This window comes from Taudactylus pleione, unplaced genomic scaffold (genome assembly GCF_031769625.1).
Source record: "Taudactylus pleione unplaced genomic scaffold, aTauple2 ptg000019l, whole genome shotgun sequence".
In the NCBI taxonomy this organism is placed as follows: Eukaryota; Metazoa; Chordata; class Amphibia; order Anura; family Myobatrachidae; genus Taudactylus; species Taudactylus pleione.
This window is the reverse complement of record NW_028284421.1, coordinates 39,819,187-39,841,396: the sequence shown is the minus strand read 5'-3', so window position 1 is coordinate 39,841,396 and position 22,210 is coordinate 39,819,187. Positions and strand designations below refer to the sequence as shown.

Sequence of the window (22,210 nt, the reverse complement as noted above, 5' to 3'; positions counted from 1 at the left end):
GCACCCTATTACATAGAGTGAGGTCTAAAAATGTGCAAGTATAAAGCTATACTCGCACATTTCCAAAACTCGGAACCTACTACGTTTAGCCCTTAGTGTATATACTGTACTACGGTGATATGAAGTGTAGATAAATATACTTTTACATGCATACTAGGTTTTGTTATCAAAAACATTAATGCTTGTTGCATAGAGTGAACTGCGCTAATGCTGGCCATACACTAGTACGACCAGCATAAGATAAGAGTTTACTTACGATTCCCCTTGAACTCCCCGGCAGCTCCTTGGCAGTCCCGGCCACACGATGTACAGTCAGGTGCATAAATATTGGGACATTGACAGAATTTTCAGATTTTGGCCTCTATTCACCACCACAATGGCTTTGAAATGAAACAAACAAGATGTGCTTTAACTGCAGACTTTCAGATTTAATTTGAGGGTAATTGCATCCAAATCAGGTTAACGGTGTAGGAATTACAACGGTTTCTATATGTGCCTCCCACTTTTTAAGGGGCCAAAAGCAATGGGACTATCAACTCAAAAGCTATTTCATGGACAGGTGTGGGCTATACCCTCGTTATTTCATTATCAATTAAGCAGGTAAAAGGTCTGGAGTTGATTCTAGGTGTGACATTTGCATTTGGAATTAGTTGCTGTCGACTCTCAATATGAGATCCAAAGAGCTGTCACTATCAGTGAAGCAAGCCATCATTAGGCTGAAAAATAAAAACAACCGATCAGAGAGAGAGCAAAAACATTAGGTGTGGCCAAATCAACTGTTTGGAACATTCTTAAAGAAAGAACGCACCGGAGAGCTCAGCAACACCAAAAGACCCGGAAGACCACGGAAAACAACTGTGGTGGATGACAGAAGAATTATTTCCCTGGTGAAGAAAAACCCCTTCACAACAGTTGGCCAAATCAAGAACCCTCTCCAGGAGGTAGGTGTATATGTGTCAAAGTCAACAATCAAGAGAAGACTTCACAAGGGTGAATAGAGGGTTCACCACAAGATGTAAACCATTGGTGAGCCACAAAAACAGGAAGACCAGATTAGAGTTTGCCAAACAACATCTAAAAAAGCCATTACAGTTCTGGAACAACATCCTATGGACAGATGAGACAAAGATCAACTTGTACCAGAGTGATGGGAAGAGAAGAGTATGGAGAAGGAAAGGAACTGCTCATGATCCAAAACATACCTCATCAGTGAAGCATGGTGGTGGTAATGTCATGGCGTGGGCATGTATGGCTGCCAATGGAACTGGTTCCCTTGTATTTATTGATGATGTGACTGCTGACAAAAGCAGCAGAATGAATTCTGAAGTGTTTCGGGCAATATTATATGCTCATATTCAGTCAAATGCTTCAGAACTCATTGGACGGCGCTTCACAGTGCAGATGGACAATGACCCGAAGCATACTGCAAAAGCAACCAAAGAGTTTTTTAAGGTTAAAAAGTGGAATGTTATGCAATGGCCAAGTCAATCCCCTGACCTGAATCCGATTGAGCATGCATTTCACTTGATGAAGACAAAATTGAAGGGAAAATGCCCCAAGAACAAGCAGGAACTGAAGACATTTGTAGTAGAGGCCTGGCAGAGCATCACCTGGGATGAAACCCAGCGTCTGGTGATGTCTATGCGTTCCAGACTTCAGGCTGTAATTGCCTGCAAAGGATTTGCAACAAAATATTAAAAAGTGAAAGTTAGATTTAGGATTGTTTAGTTTGTCCCATTACTTTTGGCCCCTTAAAAAGTGGGAGGCACATATAGAAACCGTTGTAATTCCTACACCGTTCACCTGATTTGGATGTAATTACCCTCAAATTAAATCTGAAAGTCTGCAGTTAAAGCACATCTTGTTTGTTTCATTTCAAAGCCATTGTGGTGGTGAATAGAGACCAAAATATGAAAATTCTGTCAATGTCCCAATATTTATGCACCTGACTGTATATACAATCTCACGATACGATGCATCTCGCGTCTGTCGTCTGAACGGCGTCATTTGTAAAAAAAAAAAAAAAAAAAGAAGGACTGATGCACGCACTGGAGGGGAGGGGGGGGGGAGGGGGAAATCATCCGATGCTGGTTCTGGAAAATACAGGGGAACCCTACTCATTTTTCCCCCCTGTATTTCCAGAACCGGATCAGAGCCCAGTGCTGGTTGCGTAGAATACGGGGGACCCCTACAATGTTTGTCCCCCCGTATTTTGGCAACCAGGGCTTTTTTTTTCTCACAGATGCACGGATCTCACTGAACCATCCCTGCATCTGTGCTTATTTTATTACAGACAGATGCATCTCCCCGTACATGCATCAGTCTTTTTATTTTTTTAACAAATGATGCCGCTCGGACGCACGATTCATCGCATGGTGAAAAAACAGGGCACAATCAGCATACGAATATGACGAATCATATGGGCTGCACATCTGATCACACGATCCGTTTTAGGAGCTGCGGGAGCACGCATCGGATTGTATCCTACTTGAAAAATGCCAGATTTATACACGATTGATCGTACAGCGCGTTGAAAATTGGCCCGAAATCATGCAGGTGTATGGCCAGCATTAGCTTTCTCTCCTTGAATGTTGGTACTCTTCTTTCTAAAGTCAGAGTTCGTTATTAAGTTTGTTGGTTGCACACTCCCATATTTCAGTAACACAAGTTCCCATTTAAAAATCAAAAATTGGACTGACAGCAACAATGTATACTACAACAGATTTGTTTAGTTTTTCACAAGCTTACATATTATTCTTTTCAAAACATTAGGCAATCCAATAAAATATTCTACTAACATGGATAAGAGAGATATATATATATATATATATCTATCATTCCCGCTAGGCTGTTTTAGCGGGGCGCGGCGCACTGCCCTCCTTCTGGAGGTCAGAAAACGCCCTGACCTCACAGCCTGCGGGAGCAGTCTTGGACCCGGTCACCGCCGGTGAATAGATGCCAGGTGCAAAAAGCACCCTGCCCTGGAGGACAAAAAGCACCCTGCCATCCAGGAGGAGGGCAGAAAGCGCCCTGCCCTCACAGCCTGCGGGTGCCGTTCTCACCCGCGGGACGCAGTGTCCCGCGGGTGCAGAAACATGCGGTGACCCGGTCACCGCCGGAGAATAGACGCCGGGCGCACCCCCAAGTATGACGAAAAGGGGACGCGTCTTATAGACACGCCCCCTTTTCATGATCACGCCCCCTTTTCGGGCGCACGCATAACATTGCCCTCTCTAGCTCCGGCGCCCTGCCTGCCGCCGGAGCTAGAGTGAACAATATATATATATCTATATATACATATATTATATATATACATACATATACACATATACACACACACACACACATATATACACACACACACATATTTTACACACACTCAACCTCAAAGAGATCAACATGGCATCAGCATAAGCTTTCTTGACTTTCTAGTTAAGATTTAATGCCTCTTACATAGTGTTAACTATGCTCATGCTGACATTTTTTGCATTTAAGGTGCAACTGAGCGAAGTTATGAAAACCATGACAATCATTATACAGGTAATGCAGTATTATGGATCTGCTGCACAGATTATTTACAGACATTTGGGCCTTATACAGAGATGGACAAAATTTGTGTTTAAGGATAGGTGATGCTACATAGACCAAGGAGGACTCCCACATTTGGAAATAGGTGAACAATAATTTAGTAACTGTATGTATGCAGGCAGACATACTCCTTTCTAATGCGCATGCACAGGATGAAAAAAACCTTGCAAAATGTATTCACATCCAACTCCGCATGAGGCCCTTTATATACAGAGGCAGCTGTCATTTGCTGTGCTAGCTAGTATATGATATATAGTAAATGAAACTAACTAGACTTGAAGCAGCACAGACAGTGCAATGTTAGCATTACTGCCTCACAGCACTGAGGTCGTTGTTTCGATACCCACTACGGCCCTAACTGTGTGGAGTTTGTACATTCTCCCTGTGCTTGTGTGGGTTTCCTCCGGGTGCTCCGGTTTCCTCCCACACTCCAAAAATATACTGGTAGGTTAATTGGCTCCTAACAAAAATTACCCCTAGTGTGTATGTCTGAGTGCATGTGGTAGGGAATATAGTGTAAGCTCCACTGGGGCAGGGACGGATGTGAATGGACGAATATTCTCTGTACAGCGCTGCGGAATAGGTGTGCGCTATATAAATAACTGGTAATAAATAAAATTGTCACATATGTTGGCAGCTCTATTATAATGCAGGCCTACAGCTGTAATATTTGAATATAAGCATTCCTTGATAGAATACGAATACGCTGACTATAATCTCAGCTAGTATAAGCAAGCCAATGCAACTGGTATATTATTATAAATACACTAACTAAAGTATGCATACTATGTATACATTCTCCCTTCATTGGTTCATGTCACAGAAATTCCTGACCTTGCTGTGAGATAGGAAGAAGATGCATCCTTCATTTAAATAGTCTGTGCTTATACATGCAAAGAACAAGGTTTACATAGAGCAGGAGAGGAGACATATGCCAATATCTTGGTTGCACATCCAAGCCTTGTTTTATTTGCCAAACATGCATTTACCATTCACACTATGAACAAAAAAATTACTGCAAAAGACTATTTCTAACTAATTTTGCTTCAACTTACATTCAATAGGGAAAATGAAGCACAGTTTTGATACTATGGCCATAGAACGTTGATTTATGATTATATGGGTATCACATGAACGTTAATGGACATATGATTTGTCACAATGCAAAATGTGCATTAGACTGTCACGCAGGAGTCCGAAAGGCAGTAGCATATATAGTGTTCCCTCTAGCTCCGGCGGCAGGCAGGCCGGAGCTAGAGAGGGCAATGTTGTGCGCGCGCCTTTGGTGCGTGCGCGCGTCCGAAAAGGGGCGTGGTTACGAAAAGGGGGTGTGTCTATAAGACGCGTCCCCCTTTTCGTCATACTTGGGGGCGTGCCCGGCGCTTACGGACATGCCGGGCAGCCCCCAAGCGCTGCAGAAAGGGAGAATAGACTGGGTCACCGCATGTTTGTCCACCCGCGGGACACTGCGTCCCGCGGGTGAGAACGGCTCCCGCAGGCTGTTAGGGCAGGGCGCTTTTTGCCCTCCTCCTGGAGGGCAGGGTGCTTTTTGCCCTCCCGAAGGAGGGCAGGGCGCCGCGCCCCGCTAAAACAGCCTAGCGGGAACACTACATATATAGCAAGTTCTTTTGAGGACTACTCTTTACAGGTCATAATACTTGTCTAATAGGATTTGTTGCTTGATAAGCGTCACTTCTGTAGCCTGGACCTAAAGCACACTGACTATTTTGCATCAGCTATTTAGTAGATTGATACAGATAAATGTAACTCCACTAATAACAAAGATGATTTGTTATATGCTAAATATAAAACAATAGTTCATTTGTCAGCTAAAAAGATCAGTAGCAGCTTCAAAATAAATAGTCATTTAAATGAGTTGCTTAAATGTTTAAACAATTAGAGATGTACAGTTGCTACCGCTGTACACACATGGATACACAATATACCTGTACATACCGAATTATAAATATACTTGCACATGTTAGTACTCACCATTTAGAACTATAAATAAAGACATGCTGCAGGGAAGGCTTCCACCATGCCCATAAGCCCCTCCCATGTGTCTATCTATAGAGCTGGGGATCATAATCTAAGGGGTGTTACCATGATCAAGCCAACTGGTTGGGAATTATCTAATTATATTACATAATTAGATAATATTACATATTTTACACAATGCTCTCCAATTTACTATTTATTCCTATGAACATTTAAATACCTAGTAGTCAACAGTGCAACAAAAAAAAATTAAGCGTTACTGATTAAAAACTATTGGCCACAAACTTCAATCACAGACATTTGTAGCCAGCTTAGCTACCAGATATTAAAGTGGCGATTTATTTGAAAGCAATGCAAGATTTATACCACCTTTAAAAAAAAAAAAAAAAAAAAGTAAGTATGTATGGAGTATCTGAGCAGAGAGAGGTAATAAGGAGAGCTACAACATGATCACTGCATCAATTATCAACAGTAGCAAAGAATAAGAATACAGTACATGTAGTACCAACAAGGAAGTGAATGTTGAATACACACTTGCCAAAAAATATAGCATACAAGTAATATACATATAATGTAATTAAATCTTAGAGAATGTCATGATTGAGATAGAGATTTATATATACATACACACACACATATGCACTGCCTTGCAAATGTATTCGCCCCCCCCCCCCCCCCCCATGGCTTTTTACCTTTTTTGTTACATTACAACCAACCTGTAATTTATTTTATTTTTTTAATCTGATTTTTATGTGATGGATCTACACAAAATAGTCTAATTTGGTGAAGTGAAATGAGAAAAATATATATAAAAGGATTCTTTAGAAATAAAATTCTGAAATTTGGCATGTGCATATGTAATCACGACTTTTGCTATGAAGCCCCTCAAAAGTTCTGGTGCAACCAATTACCATCAGAAGTCACATAATTAGTGAAATGAAGTCCACCTGTGTGAAGTGTCACATGATCTGCCAGTATAAACACAACTTTTCTGAAAGGCCCCAGAGGCTGCATCACCACTAAGCAAGAGGCATCACACCATGAAGACCAAGGAGCTCTCCAAACAAGTCAGGGACAAAGTTGTTGAGAAGTACAATTCTGGGTTGGGTTATAAAAAAATATCCAAATCTTTGATGATCCCCCGGAGCACCATCAAATCAATCATCATCAAATGGAAAGAACATGGTACCACAACAAACCTGCCAAAAGAGGGCCACCCACCAAAACTCACAGACCGGGCAATGAGGGCATTCATCAGAGAGGCAGCACAGAGACCAAAGGTAACCCTGAAGGAGCTGCAGAGTTTCACAGCAGAGACTGGTGTATCTGTGCATGTGACCACAATAAGCCGTACACTCCATAGAGCTGGGCTTTATGGAAAAGTGGCCAGAAAAAAGTCATTACTTAGTGATAAAAATAAGAAGACACGATTTGAGTTTGCTAAAAGGCATGTGGGCGACTCCTCAAATGTATGGAGGAAGGTGCTCTGGTCAGATGAGTTTAAAAAGTTACTTTTCAGTCACCAAGGAAAACGCTATGTCTGGCGCAAACCCAACACATCCCATCACCCCAAGAACACCATTCCCACAGTGAAACATGGTGGTGGCAGCATCATGCTGTGGGGATGTTTTTCAGCAGCAGGGACTGGGAAACTGATGCGATTAAAGGGAAAGATGGATGGTGCTAAATACAGGGATATTCTTGAGCAAAACCTGTTTCAGTCTGCATGTTATTTGAGACTGGGACGGAGGTTCACCTTCCAGCAGGACAATGACCCGAAGCATAGCGCTAAAGCAACACAAGTTGTTTAAGGGGAAACATTTAAACGTGTTGGAATGGCCTAGTCAAAGCCCAGATCTCAATCCAATTAAGAATCTGTGGTCAAACTTGAAGATTGCTGTTCACAAGCAGAAACCATCCAACATGAAGGAGCTGGAGCAGTTTTGCCATGAGGAATGGGCAAAAATCCCAGGGGCAAGATGTGGCAAGCTCATAGAGACTTATCCAAAGCGACTTGCACCTGTAATTGCCGCAAAAGGTGACTCAACAAAGTACTGACTTTAGGGGGGTGAATAGTTATGCATGCTGAAGTTTTCTGTTATGTTGTCCTAAATGTTGTTGGATTCACAATATTCAAAAAAAAACAAAAAAAAAAAACACAACTTCAAAGTTGTAGGCATGTTCTGTGAATGAAATGATGCACACCTTCAAACAATCCATTTTAATTCCAGGTTGTGAGGCAACAAAACATGAAAGATGCAAAGGGGGGTGAATACTTTTGCATGGCCAATCATCGTTCATTGATCTGTGCAGCAATACACTTTAAAAGCTCAGATAAGCCTGTGGCCATACATTTTGCTACATCAGGCCATTCTGCGGTATCACTTAGATGTATGCTGATCGATCATGTTCCTAAGTTGACCCGTGGTGGAGATAGGGAGCTATGCCTGAAAAACTGTGAGGCCAGATGGATATTTAATTTGGACACTGTTAACCCAAGGGGCCTGAACAAATATCATCCTTACAATACTTTTTTTGTGGTAAGGGCAATAATGTTGGCACAGTAAAGGTGTGTACACACGGACAGATATATCGTTATGATATGACCGATAACTATATCGTTTAACGATATATCGTTCATATCGTTCATTTTTATGCAGTGAACGACCAACGATGCGCCTTCCCGCATAAACGATAACAATATCTATGATCGTCCGTGCATGTAGGTCAATCTGGACGATATCAACTTTGCATGTTCAGAGATGTGGCAGGATGACTCACTGAATGATATCTTTGAAAGATCTCTTTGAAAGAGATCTTTGAAAGGTATCTTTCAAAGATATCTTTCATGTCGGTGGTACAGATCATCCCGTGTGTACGCACCTTTAGAGATACTTCACTATTTTTGTATTTTTATTTTTTGACATTCTTATATCTCTTGTTCTCTTATTTTTTGACATATTCCTATATTTATGTTTTTATTGTCTTTAAGAAATTGAATTGATATTTTATATACAAGAACGATTTGTTGTTTTTTTTGTGTGTTGTTTTTTTATGTGGTGTTTTGTCCTCCTTGAGCCGATCTGAATAGTATTAGCATTTGAAGTGATGTGATTATGTTGATTGGTATCTACAGGCACTTTAATGATACACCTCCATCGAGGTTGCTAGGTTACTGTTGTAGTTGTTTCTCAGCTTAGCCATACTTTTTACTTTTGCGCTGAGCATACCACTTCCAGTTGTGGTTCCTGGCTTTGTCTTGGTACAGCAGCGTCACTTCCAGTTTTTGTGTGTACAACGAGATGAAATGCATTGCATTTCCGGTCGGCGATGCTGCGGTGTATATGTATGGCGTGTGCTCTATTCAGGTACAGTGATATGTTTGCTATACTGTTTTGATGCGAAGTTGGATGTCAATATGTACTTATTATCTAGGTTGATGATTTTGAGCACTTCCGAACCCACGGAGGTGCACTTCCTGGTTGAGGTGTGGGAGGTGCCTTGCTAATTGGCTTTGCTACTTAAATCGGTTCTTGGTACATGTGGGCTATGGGTCTCTATGGTGGTAGCTATGCGTGATTGTCTTGACAAAGGTCAATCCAGGCCGAAACGTTGACTACTTGTAATGTGATCTGTGAGTAATTAAAGAGCAACCTTTTATCTACAGACTGGTGAGTGCCCATTTTCTTTGGACTTGTAAGTTGGACCATAGTGTCTCTAGCGAAGCACCCCAACCTTTTTTGATGCAAGCAGTAAGTGCAGCATTCTTGGAGGATGTTTTGGTAGCCTTCTTTATTCATGGCTGTGTTCTTAGGCAAAATTATGAGTGATCCCACTCCCTTGGCGGAGAAGAAACTCCACACATGAATGGTCTCAGGATGCTTTACTGTTGGCATGACACAGGACAAAGACTTTTGGAGGATGGCCTGGTGTCAAGAACAGTATACCATAGTAACATCTGACAAAAAGGTCTAAAAACACTGAAGCAGCAAACTTTGTGAAAACCAATACTTGTGTCATGCTAAAAACTTTTGGCCCATGTATGTATGTATGTATGCATGCATGCATGCATGCATGCATGTATCCTTTTACTGAATTAGTTACATATAACATGGTGAAATTAAATATTGAGATTTAAGAGAGAAGTCCAAACTGAAATAGGCATAATGGACCTAAATTATCTACTTTGTAAATACAAGTCCCTTCCAATCTTGTATTACTGGATAAATACATTTCCTAGTATAGTGTCCCTGCTAGTACAATACTCTCGCTTTAGAAATTATAAAATAAAAGTGACATAATGGAACAAATACCTTTGAATTGAATTATGTGCAAATAATATACCTAATGGTAAAGTGGGTGGTATTAAACAGGACGTGGTATTGAAAGAGAACTGTACTTAAAACTGCAGACTGCTCTGTTCTTAAGTGGGGTACACACCTTGTGCCCATACCCATTTCATCTATCCAACAAGTGGACATAAAAATAATCAAGTAATTGTTTTCAAGTACACTGACACTGTGGAGAGAGGTCAGGCAGATACAAAAGGATTGCAAACAGTTCTCCAATTGGACAGTCTATACAGTTTGATTTATTATGTCTATTTTAGTTCAAAATAAAGAAAACACTGGGCTCGAATCTATTCAGCGCGATGTAAATAGCTCCGGGAGTGAGCTCCCGGAGCTATTCAATACACCGCGCTGACAAGTCCGACTAATGATTTCTTCTCTCATCCCTCCGGGGATGAGAGAAGAAATCCGACATAAGTCCCGGCGCGAGGCTGTTTTCTGCCCTTAGCACCGGGAAAACAGCCTCGCGCCGGGAAGTTAGGTCGGGGAATGCCCGTTATCGCGCCTAAACACCCTGTTTAAGGCGCGATAACAAGCCTTCCCCGACCTAACAGCGCGATGAATTGAATAGCTCCGGGAGCTATCTCCCGGCGCTATTTATATCGCGCTAAATTGAATCGTGCCCATTCAAACTCTAAATTCTTTTAGAACTGCATGATTTAAAACAAGCAAATTGCCTGTACTCTGATTGCAAACTAAAGCTGGGTAAACAATAAACGACGTGTGTACCCAGTGATGCGACGGACGACGACGTGTCGACATATTGTGTGATCCGTACACACTGGACGATCCGGTGCCCGACAACCCGATATGCCGCATACCGCTGCATGGGGTCGTCAGCCGCATTGTCCGTTTTAACGATTTGTCGTTCCGATGAGTTGTATTTGTCCAAATTGTTAACAAAATCGTGTAGTGTGTAGGGGCCTTTAAGGAGGACACACTTTACACTGTTTTAGTTGTCCATGGTAATTTCACCATATTACAGTTTAGGTTTTGTTTTAAATAAAATCAGTTTTGAAACTTTTTAATATCCAAGTTTAAAACAAGCTTATTAAAAGTTTGAGTTCAAATATAAATTTTAGAGGTAGCTCATTATTCAGACGTTAGTTCAGCATTAATTATACAGTATAAACCAGGGCTTGTCAATTATTTCTTAAATCTAGGAGGCCAGCTAAAAAGTTTCGGAACCAGACCATCATTTTCCAAACAAAATACTTGAAAATCAGACTACCACACATGGGACCTCATTCAGAGTCGGTCGAAGCGGCCGCCCTTTCGTACGGGAAAAGGGGCCAGATATGCAAATGATTCCCTCGCAAGTTGCGTCCCTAAGTTCGGATCGGTAGCTGGCCGACCAAGGGGAGGAAGCGGCCGGAATTCAAAAAAATACGCCCCCTTCTCGTACGTATTGCATGTCATCTCTGGGCATATAAGGATTAATCGAGACCATCGGAACTGGTCGTAGAGCTTAAGGTTGACCATACCCTCTCTTAAGCTCTACGATCATGTCAGTGTAAAAACCTCCCATGTCACATGTGCCATGACACTACTTTGTTAATTATGCACTCCCATAAACCCTATGCACTCCCATAAAACGCTGTTCGCATAATTAGGCACGCCTGCGTTAGAATCTCCACTCCCCCGTTTTCAAGCACCTTCCCCTGCCTTCCCCTGTTACCACCCACAAACGCCTCAATCTGTCACTCAAACTACCAACCTGGCTGTGTTCAAGGAGAGAGAAATTTCTGATCGTAGCGGCTAGTTTGCGCACGCGCATTGCGAACTTTACGCATGCGCAGTATAGCGAACATCGGTGGTGTACGACCATGCGGCCGCTTCGACCGACTCTGAATGAGGTCCATGGCCCTGTAATGTATTCAAACCACCACATGACCCTTCAATATCCATAAGACCCACCCATATGCCCATCTTTAGCACTCAATTCATACAATTCCATGCAGTACTGCCCCAAATTCATAGCATGCAACACAGCAGGACCCCCAATTAACAGTATGCCACACAGCAGGTTCCTTAATTTATAGCATGCCTCACCGTAAAGGCCCCAATTCATAGAAAGACACATAGTAGTGCCTCCAATTTGTATACCATACTGTAGGACCTACAATTCAGAATATACCACACAGCAGAGTCCCAAATTTGAAATCAGAATGGATTTGTCGGTGAAGAGCGAGCAAATATCCTCCACCGATCTGGAAAGTTGTCTAAAGCGGTCATCAGGCTGATGTCAGAAGTTGCATTTCTGACATTGACATCATAGAACTCACTCTTATTGCAAAATGTAAACTTCACCTTTTGCGTAACCATATAGTGGTGAGTTATATTGTTTTTACCTGCGGCTGTAATGGGAGCCCAATGATGTAATTCAATTGTTGCTGTTTTCTTGTGAATGCCGCAGGCCCACAGATTTCTGCTTGCACCCACCTGAGGTGGTGAGCAGAAATCAGCGAAAAAGTCCAGGTTTTGGATGCGCTAACCAGGACTTTAGATGGGTTTAGCTGCTATACGCAGCTAAACCCGGCCTACTTGGGCAACGAAAAGCGCGAAAGGCATACACATCCAAAACAATTGAATATCGCACCCCGATCTCCCATCATTTTAGATGGGAGATCAGGCGAGAAAAAAACAATTGAATCGGCCACTGCATCTGAAAACAATATACTATTGAATGTGGGTAACTCACATTCCCTAAATAAACTTGTGGCCCAGGAAGGGGGCTTTAAAACTCAGTGGTTAAATGCTGCTTGGTTAAACAGGCTGCGGGACCAGGAACCAAATGATACACAGCAAGAGATATAGATGTCTTTGTAGGACAGTGGTATGAATTACATGCAACTAAAGGATGCTGGGGCTCCTGAGGATTCCTCCCACCATAGGATAATCCAGTCGCCAAATCTTGATCACCATGGCGACCAGTATTTATCAAGCCACGATATAAACATAGCAGTTCTTTGACTTGAACGTGCTCATGAGTGCCATATTTACAAACAGTGCACCTGCCACTATAGGGGCCTATCCATTAGCAGATAAATTTGAACAATTAACGATATATTGTTCAGTCATTCAATTTATCTGTCATGGATAGGCCCTGAACGATGACAGATGCGCACTCCCGCGGCAGACAAAGTGTGTCTTTCATCTCTCCAACATGTTGGTCAATTATCGCTTATCACTGACAGATATTAGAAATATCTGTCAGTTTATAAGCGGTAAACGACGAACGATATTTTTAATGAAAATTAATACAAACAAAAAAAGAAAACACTCCATGAATGATGTCATGCAATATCATTCGTCGTTTACAAAAATCTGTCATGTACATGACAGATACCTATCACCGCAGCCCCAGGAATTTTCAAGTTATCCCTCTGCGTTTTGCAATTCGTGTTCTATCTTTTGTCTTTCATCGTAGATAAAGATCTGCTAATGGATAGGTCCCTTAAGCATTGCCAAGCTACTTAGGTCAATGGTGTTGTAGGATTTTAACTAGCTTGGTTTATTAATTTTTCCAATTTTGTAGATAAAAGTTTGAACGCAATCATAAACATTAATTACATGGTTTTACTAGTGTCTTTATTGCAAGTAAAATTCATGTAAGCAGGCACACTGCTGGTAAGAAGTTTTAGAACACATCCATCCAAGGTTAACTTAAATGTTTTAATTAAAGTAACAGATAAAGATGCCGAACACACTCAAGGCATTCTTTCTACAAGAAGTTCCAACAAATGTGCAAACTAACTGGCGCAATTTGTTCCTTGAATAAGGATTGATAGATTATATATATATATATATATATATATAGATTTATTTATTTATTTTTAGTTTTTTTAAATCACCCTTCTGTTCAGGTCATCCCAAACCAGCTCAATGGCATTTGAGTCTGGAGACTGTGCTGACCATGCCATACCTCAATTACTACCATTTTATTCTTTACTTTAAAAGTCATTCCCACATTGCCTGGAAGTATGTTTTGGGTCTCTATATAGCTGCAGGATAAACCCTTGACCAACTTGCCGTCAAAGCAAACGCTACCTGGCATGTTTAAGCCCAAAATTTAAAACGGCAATGCTTTAATAGCATTGTCATTTTAAATGTTGGGCTTAAAAACACAGGGAAGCTCAGTAAATAAACCCCACACACTGAAGAACCTTCCTTCCACCTACTAAATGTCGTACTAAAACCCTGCGTGATAAACCAAAGATTTAAAATTTAGATTTCTTGGTTCATAAGACCTTCTTCCAGTCTTCAGTAGTCCACTAGTGGTGCTGCACAGTCCAGGCAAGCCTTTTTCATTGCTGTAGAACAGCTAGAAGTTCTTAACCCATTACTTGTTTTCATGCTGTAATCTACATTAATTTTCCATTTACCTTTGTATCATTTCAGGTTACTCACTCGTATTGAACTGCTCAAATGAGTATGACAATAGAAACCAGTGTCACAATGTCTACCACCGCTGGCACTAGCAATCGGCGTTTTGCAATTTGTGTTCTATCCACATGCATTTACTACAGGTAAGCACATTGTGAAGGCCTACAGTGAGCTCTAAAGCATTAGCAACAAACGCATTTTAAATGAGTTTGCATTTAACATACAAATAAAAAACACTACCACCATTCAAGGGTATTGTGACCGGATGACCTCACTAGCCACCCAATCACCAATTAGTTTTTATCCCCATTGGATCTTGAGGTATCAGGGATTCCCTCTTACCTCCAGTAACTCCTGTTACTGACTCTGCACTGTGGGCGTGTAACTTAGCTGCCACCACCAGGTCCTTCCACCGGCTCTGGAACCGCTTGCTGCTGCGTATGCGTCGACAATGGACCAGGCTCTGCAAGGTAGCTGGCAGAGGGCTTTGAGCTTGGAGACACTGGGTTCAATCCAGAAAAGCCAAAGAACAAAATAGCATTTGACGCAATTCTGTTGTCGCAGGATTCATAAGTAGTCGTTTGTAAAGGCAAGATGTTTATTGCACAAATAGTCTTTAAAAAAAAAAAAAAAAAGACTCTTCACCTAGCTTAAGGGGGGCCAGCATACAGATGTTTCACAGCAATACAATCCTTATAGTCAGAACACATAATACAGCATGGTAAAATCCTCCCACAGTTGGTCTTGTATACCAATCAGACCATGTATCCTAAATGTAATTACAACTCACATCCCACAGGAACTTGCAATTTACTTTCATCCTTTGATACAATTATCACACAGAGTCAAAATATATATATAGGTTAACCAGCAATAGTATTAGCATTCGTCTTCCTCCAATGTGCAGGAAATCATGGAAAACAAACGTTTTTTTTCCCCCAAAAGCCCAGAAACACAAGTGACAACCTCAGGGCCATTTCACACTTTTCACACCTTCCCACAGAAAACTTCAATCCAGGCCTCACCTGGAGTGGACTGACCAAAAAAGATCTTTCCATTCATTAGACCTCCTGCTAGGAAATGACAATTTCCTGCAGCCACAGAAGTTGGTCATTCCTTTTACAAAAAGTGCATTTAAACACATAAATACATTTAAACATGTCATAGACTATTAAATATACTTTGCTTTATACACCAATGCATTGAAGATCAACTGCAGTGATTTACCGCGGGTTGGGCATGGGATCCCAGCTGTTGGGATGCAGGCTGTCAGAATACCGACAGCGGCATCCCAACAGCCACAATGCCGACACTGGAAGGTAAGTTCCCTACACCTAACCCTCCCCCCCCCGATGCCGGAACCTAACTTCCCACCCCTAGTGCCTAAACCTAAGCTCCCCCTCCCCGCACCCTAAACCTAACCCTCCCCCCTTAGTGCCTAACCCTAACCCACCCATAACCCCCAATACTTACCTTGGGGAAGGCGGCGGTCGGGATTCTGGAGCCAGGTATTTAGACTGTCGGACTACATCCCCTTTACCACAATATATATATTTTAATACAGTTTATTATATACAGTATGCGCGTGCATTACTGTTGGCACTAGTCCCATCTCTCAGTGCTGGAACTGGTCTATTAAAAAAATGGCACAGAAGCACGAGGATTAACCACTTCAGTGTTGTGGCGGCCATTTTAGCCACCTGGGCTGGGTCTCCAGCCACAGGTATGTACATACACTCAAAAAATTACTAGAGGATACAAAAAAAAAGAACTTTCTTATGTCACTTCAAATGGCCTAATAAATAAAAAACAAGAATCAGTTCACAGATAAACCATATGAGATTACTCATCAAGAGATTTATAACATGGAAAGAACTCCGCCCCACGAAAACACATTGGATCAGCTCAAAAGACAATTAAATATTCTTAATTAAAAACATTTAAAATCTAAAGTCTCTGTAGCAATTATCAATAGCGAAGGGCCAAATATCATTATAAATGTAGTGAAATTATATATTATAGAAAAGAGAAAATTAAAATATACATCATGATGTAGACAAACTGTTTTATTTTTGCAATGAATGAAGCACATTACATCCTATAAACTTCTTGTATCAGTGACCGCAAATATGCGCATTTATCAAGAGAATTGAGGGTGGGGACTCCAAAAAAAAAAACGCTGGGTCCCTCAGGACGCGCTCTGACCAATCAGTAGCGCTGTCCTGTAATAATAATCACTTTCATGCTTCAAAAGCAGAGGAAGGGGTGGAGACCATGGATACTGTGATCTCCCGCCCTCCCCTCACCCTCTGCTCCGCACAGGAAACGGAGACTACCAAGTGTGGTCGGGGGCTGTCACCGCCGAGCAGGGTATGGGGCTGGTAATAGTACTGGGGAAAGCCGCGGTGCCCAGTCAGTGGTCTACAGGAGCTGGATCATCCAGCCTGCTGAGTGTGGCCTATAGACGAATATTAAAATTTTTCTCTGTTCAATCGGTTTGGATGTATTTATGGGCAACTTGCTATAACCATGCAAAAGTCCTGCTGAATCAGGCCCACCGGATCTCCTGTCTAAAGTGACAGGAGATCGGGGGGCAATATTCAATTGATTTTGTGTACGTCGCGCCCAATACACCAGATTTAGCTGCATAGACTGGCTAAACCCGTCCTGGTTAGTGTGCCCAAACAACAGTTTGGGAGTCCAAAACCAGGACTTTTCACCCGCAGCATTCACGCCTGAACAGAGTCACAATTGAATTGCTCCATCAGGCGCCCCTACATGTAATGGTGCGTACACACAGGACAATTAAAATGCTCAATATGAACTATATCGATCATATCGTACATTTTTTGGTCCCTTCCAACGACCTTGGATGCGCGGGCACATATGGGCGATGACGAAATTATCCATAGCCCGTGCATGCAGGCCAACCTGGTCGATATCGACCAGGTTACTATAGGGGCCCGCGATCGTTGGTGGTGTGATGGATGATCGATATCGATCATCCAGCACACCCGGGAGATCGTTCAGTGCTATCGTCATCACCGACGGTCGTCCCGTGTGTAAGCACCGTAAGTTTTCATAGTAAAAACTGCACTTGATAAGGATGATGCAGTTTTGTCTTTTTTTACATTTGGAAGAAAAATATAAAATGCATATGAGTAATATGGTAGCTCAACAAGGCATACAGTTTGGAAAAATAGACAACCTAATACTTCCTATGTTTATTAATGTCAGGATTGGAAGATCTGTGTATTAGGACCACCATCTCTGGGTTTACTAAAAAGAAAAAAAAAATTTTTTTATATAGAGTGTTAATGTTTGGCTTATAAAAATGCATATAGAATTTTCAATGGAGGGGGTGGGGCCTAATGACATCATCACATTCTCAGGTCCAACTGACAGCAAGTATGAAGGGTGGGTCAACATTTAGGTTAGTCCTCCTGCTCCCATTTGAAATCCAGCAGTGCTTCGGAGTCCCATTCGTCCGTAGCATTGAAGGGGTTAAAGTAGCATAGGAACTGATTTACTGGTTATGTATTATAGATCCAGAGGAGCACCAGGACAACCAACTGCATGAAGCAGCCTTCTCTAGGGAGAATAATATATCCAACATACTCCCCCTCCAGGGAGCAAAGAGGATGCAGATACTGAAAAGCAAGTAACTCTGACGTTTTGCAAATTTAACACTTCGGCAGAGGTAGCTAACTTGTGCCACTCCAGATGTTGTGGAAATAAACATTGCAGCATGCCCTGCCACAGTTTTGCCATTAGGGCACACTATAACTGTGGCAGGGAATGCTGGGATGTCAGTTCCCCAGCAGCTGGATTGCCACAGGTTGCCTACCCCTGGATTAGGACCACAGTCATTGAACCGGTGTGCAAAGCTACATAGAATTATGTGGCCTAGACAAAAGGGAGGCGATGAGTAAATGTCTACATTCTAGCAGATGGAGATGCAAATCCTGGAAGTAGATATCAACAGCAAACCTGCTTCATAAGGAAGAGGTGCAAAAGTAACCACAGCACGAGGAGAATTTCTGTTTTCACAATGACACAGGTACACTGTGTTCTTATTTCACTGTTATAAATGAAAATATTAAAATGTGAGCTTCAATGTTTTACTCAATATATGCTGCAAATTTTTCCAAGGAAAAACAGTTACTGTTGGGTAAAACATACAAAGATTGCAATGAGTACAAATGTTGCAAAGATGTGCAGCAGAATATATCCATAATCCCCAAAAAATAAGTATAAGTACTTAAACTTGTAAACTTACTGATTGTAAAAATTTTAATTATTAATGCCATACAATTATCATTATTAAGTGTAATGATACACAATACTGAATCTGACATATAATACAAAATAATAAGGGGTGTTTAGTGCCTTAATGCATCTTAATGGTTAATATCCTAAAACAAAATGAGACCAGAGGCCTCTTTATCTATATTGTTCCTATACATTAGGACAAAACTAGATATCCAACAAATGGGATGTCCACATAGTAATATAAAATGTGTACATTGAAATCAGTGTTGAAAGAAAATATTTACAATGTATATTAATGTCAGTTTCATAATACAATCAAACCTCATTTTACTTTCCTTGGTTTTTCATTTGTTTCTAAGGCTTCTCATACTGTATTTCAATGGACCAAGGGCCTGATTCAGAGCCGGTCGCTATTTGCGGTCGTTCGTTCAACAAAAAGGGGTGGCTATTCAAATGAACCGTTCGCTCTTTGCGGTCTGTTGACGCCTCTATGTCTGAACGAGCGAACAAAACTTGCGGTTGTAATTTTGAAAAAGACGCCCCCTGGCCGCTCGCATCATACACCATGTCCGCTATTTATTAGATTAATCGAGTACATCGAACAGCGTATGATCTGCTCGCTATTCTTGTGGCTGGTGTTTGCTACCACAAATTTGCGAGCAGTTCTGGCTATAAAATAACCCAGTGACGTGGTCAATGACGCTCCAGTATTAATTATGCACACCGTTAAAACGCCCGTTTTGACCTTTAAGCACGCCTGCGTTCTGATTTCCACTCCCCGTTTTCAAGCACCTTCCCGTTACCACCCACATACGCCTCCTCCGGTCACTCATATTAGCAGGCATTCGCTATTTAGCGAACAAACGATTTTCGGCCGCACTGACTGGTTAGCGCATGCGTATAACGATCCGTACGCATGCGCAGTTGTGCGAACATCGCTCGGAGCAAACGAGCGGCCGCTTACGAGCGGCTCTGAATCAGGCCCCAATTTCATTACTTTTGCACCATCTATTTCAAAATTTAACAGAGATCGCTTTGTACTGTGATATTGATGTACAATATTTTTTTATTGTTTTGTATTTCTCCAATAATTAAGGTTTGTTAATTACCTATGAATGCTCATAGGTGGCGATTCAATTGTTTTATCGCACCATATCTCCAGTCTAAAGTGATGGGAAATCAGGGTGTGGTATTCAATTGTGTTTGGGCGCCCATGCATATCGCGCCCAAACAGACAGGGTTTAGCTGCACAAAGCCCTGCTTTGGGTGCCCAAACCCCCGTGTGGGCGCCCAAAGTGCCAACTTATCGCACATTTCTGGGGCTGTGAGATGAAATGTATGCTCCTGCGGCTGTAGACACCCGTACACTGCAACAACTGAATTGCTCTGCCGGGCGCCCGACACCTGCAGCCGCAGGTGCTAACAATTGAAACCTGGGCCCTTAAACACTGCAACATAGGGATCTTACTATATGAACTCAAATGTATGTAATTAGCCCCTCTCTTCATAGCACTAAAATTCATAGGATATATGGAATCGGTATGTAATGCCGGCTGTCGGGATGCCTTCTGTCAAAATACAGACAGCGGCATCCGGATGGTTGGTAAGTATACTTACCCTTCCCCATTCTCCCCCTAACCCTCCCTTCTTGCAGCCTAACCGTTAGTGCCTAAACCTAAGTCTCCTCCCTTAGTGCATTAACCTAACACTCCTCCCAAAACCTAACCCTGCCTAACAGCTATGGGTACCCCGGACTTACCTCGTTCGGGCTGGCGCCCATCTGGATTTCGGCGGTGGTTGGACTTTCCGCGGCGGGATTCAGACCAGCAGCATGCCGTCCGCCAGTCTGATAACTACATCCCGGGTCTATCTATCCCCATACACATAAACACACACAACCTCAAATGAAAAGAGTGGTTCAAATACTTTAAAAAAAAATAAATTCCACCACAGATCTCATTGTATAAATCTTTTAGGTGAACATCTTCTAGAAGAGAAGCCTGATGAACGCTCAGCAGTGAGCTACACAATACAAATAGAGTGGACAGTTAAGGTTTTATGTCTGGTTTGAATTAAAAAAAAAAACCACAAAAATAAAATGTTTTTCTGTTCACTCTGACTACAATCTTACAGCATTAGACAGATATGTCGGTGTTACGGAATTAAAACAAAATGGCAAATCTGATACTTGGCATGAAAACACTATCCTTAGGATCAGGCTACAGTGCAGCAAGGATAATAGGGAGCGGAATGTACACATTAAATGTAATAACAAGTACTGTATACACAGCTCTGCAGTTTCACAGCACAAACAAATGGTCAGAATAGTGGAGTTATCATAGTTATTATCCAAAACATGCATTAGCAGCTGAGTATTTCACTATCGCCAGGCATGTTATGTTCATTGAACTCAAATATTGAGCACTGGGGTAAAATATGCATTGCAACCTTTTTCCCTGAAATAGACACTGCACGTTTATATGCACAGATCAGTCTACTAACCATAGTGTATTATATCATGATGTGCTTATATATCACAATATACAGGATGTATCTCTACAGCATCTCCTACACGTATAGGTTTATCTCCCCGAACGGTTCTATACTCAGCAATACCATCACACCCCAATCCCCTCTCACCCCCCCATCACCAAGATCTCTATCCTTATCACCCTAGACACCCTTGGCTCCCATCCCCTCATGGTCCCGCCCATTCTCACCTCGCTTGTTCAGGTCATACCCCACCAGCAGGAAGTAGTCTCCCAATCTCGCCATGTCCCCGTTCCCCGGGCCGCTCTCTCAACCCCGGACTCCTCCCGCCGCCGCCATCTTTCCTGCCAGCCCGGCCCGGTATTGCGCATGCACCTCGAAGCTTGCTGAAACGGGCGGGTTCTACCGCCGTGACGTCACGGGGCGGGCGGGGGTTGAGGTCAGGAGGAGGGTATACATGGCAGCGTCACCCGCGGCCTGCAGCGAGAGAGAGCTGTGTCCCAGGGAGGAGGCGGCCGCACCGGGGAGCGGGCGGGGCGATGACCAGCCATATGCTAATGACAGGCGTCGTCCGGTCGTGGGCGCTGTCATGTCATGTGTAAGGGGTTGGCTCGGCAGCCGCCGGACTCGGTACTATTGGCAAAAGGAAGAGGCCACGACCATGTTCGCGTGGAGACCGGCGGCCCCTCTGTCCTCGTGGGTCTGCGCCACGGAGGCTGAAAACTTACACTGTGCATAATAAGTTACATGGGAGCCCGCTCCGCACACCTCTAACTAACGCTTCACTTTATACATAACATTCCCTTCCCACCAAGCTGCGGGAATCCGTGCCAGTGTGAGCCCAGCGCCGCAGCTGCTGCTGTAGACAGCCGGGAGCGAGGAACTGTATTGTGTTTACACCGGGGCCGGGCTGCGGCTGCACTCCACCGTTATCTCAGCGGGGCGGGGGGGGGAGGAGGAGACGAGAGGTGGTTTGTGTCCGTCCTCCCTATAGTCACTGAGAGCCTAGACTTCTGCTGTCCGTGTCTGGTAGAACGAGGGACAGGGGTGTGAAAAGTTTAATTTTAGCTGCTTCTACCATTAGGATACTGTCTGCATCTAATGACTGATGTTGGCATCCACGACGC

General features: G+C 42.6%; 1 protein-coding gene across 9 annotated transcripts in view; it reads right to left on the bottom strand.

The window, feature by feature from the left end:
• SBF1 (SET binding factor 1) overlaps positions 1-21,541 on the bottom strand; it is a 200,543-nt gene extending 179,002 nt beyond the window's left edge. For 3 of the 9 annotated variants that reach the window (XM_088447281.1, XM_088447288.1, XM_088447272.1), the window contains exon 1: positions 21,314-21,540. In XM_088447281.1, the coding sequence (XP_088303407.1) occupies positions 21,314-21,368 (55 nt within the window). In that variant the 5' untranslated portion in view covers positions 21,369-21,540. Of the gene's footprint in view, positions 1-21,313 lie in introns of all 9 variants that reach the window. The other 6 variants (XM_088447263.1, XM_088447315.1, XM_088447296.1 and 3 more) reach the window with 3 other exon arrangements.
• Between the last annotated feature and the right edge of the window lie 669 nt (positions 21,542-22,210).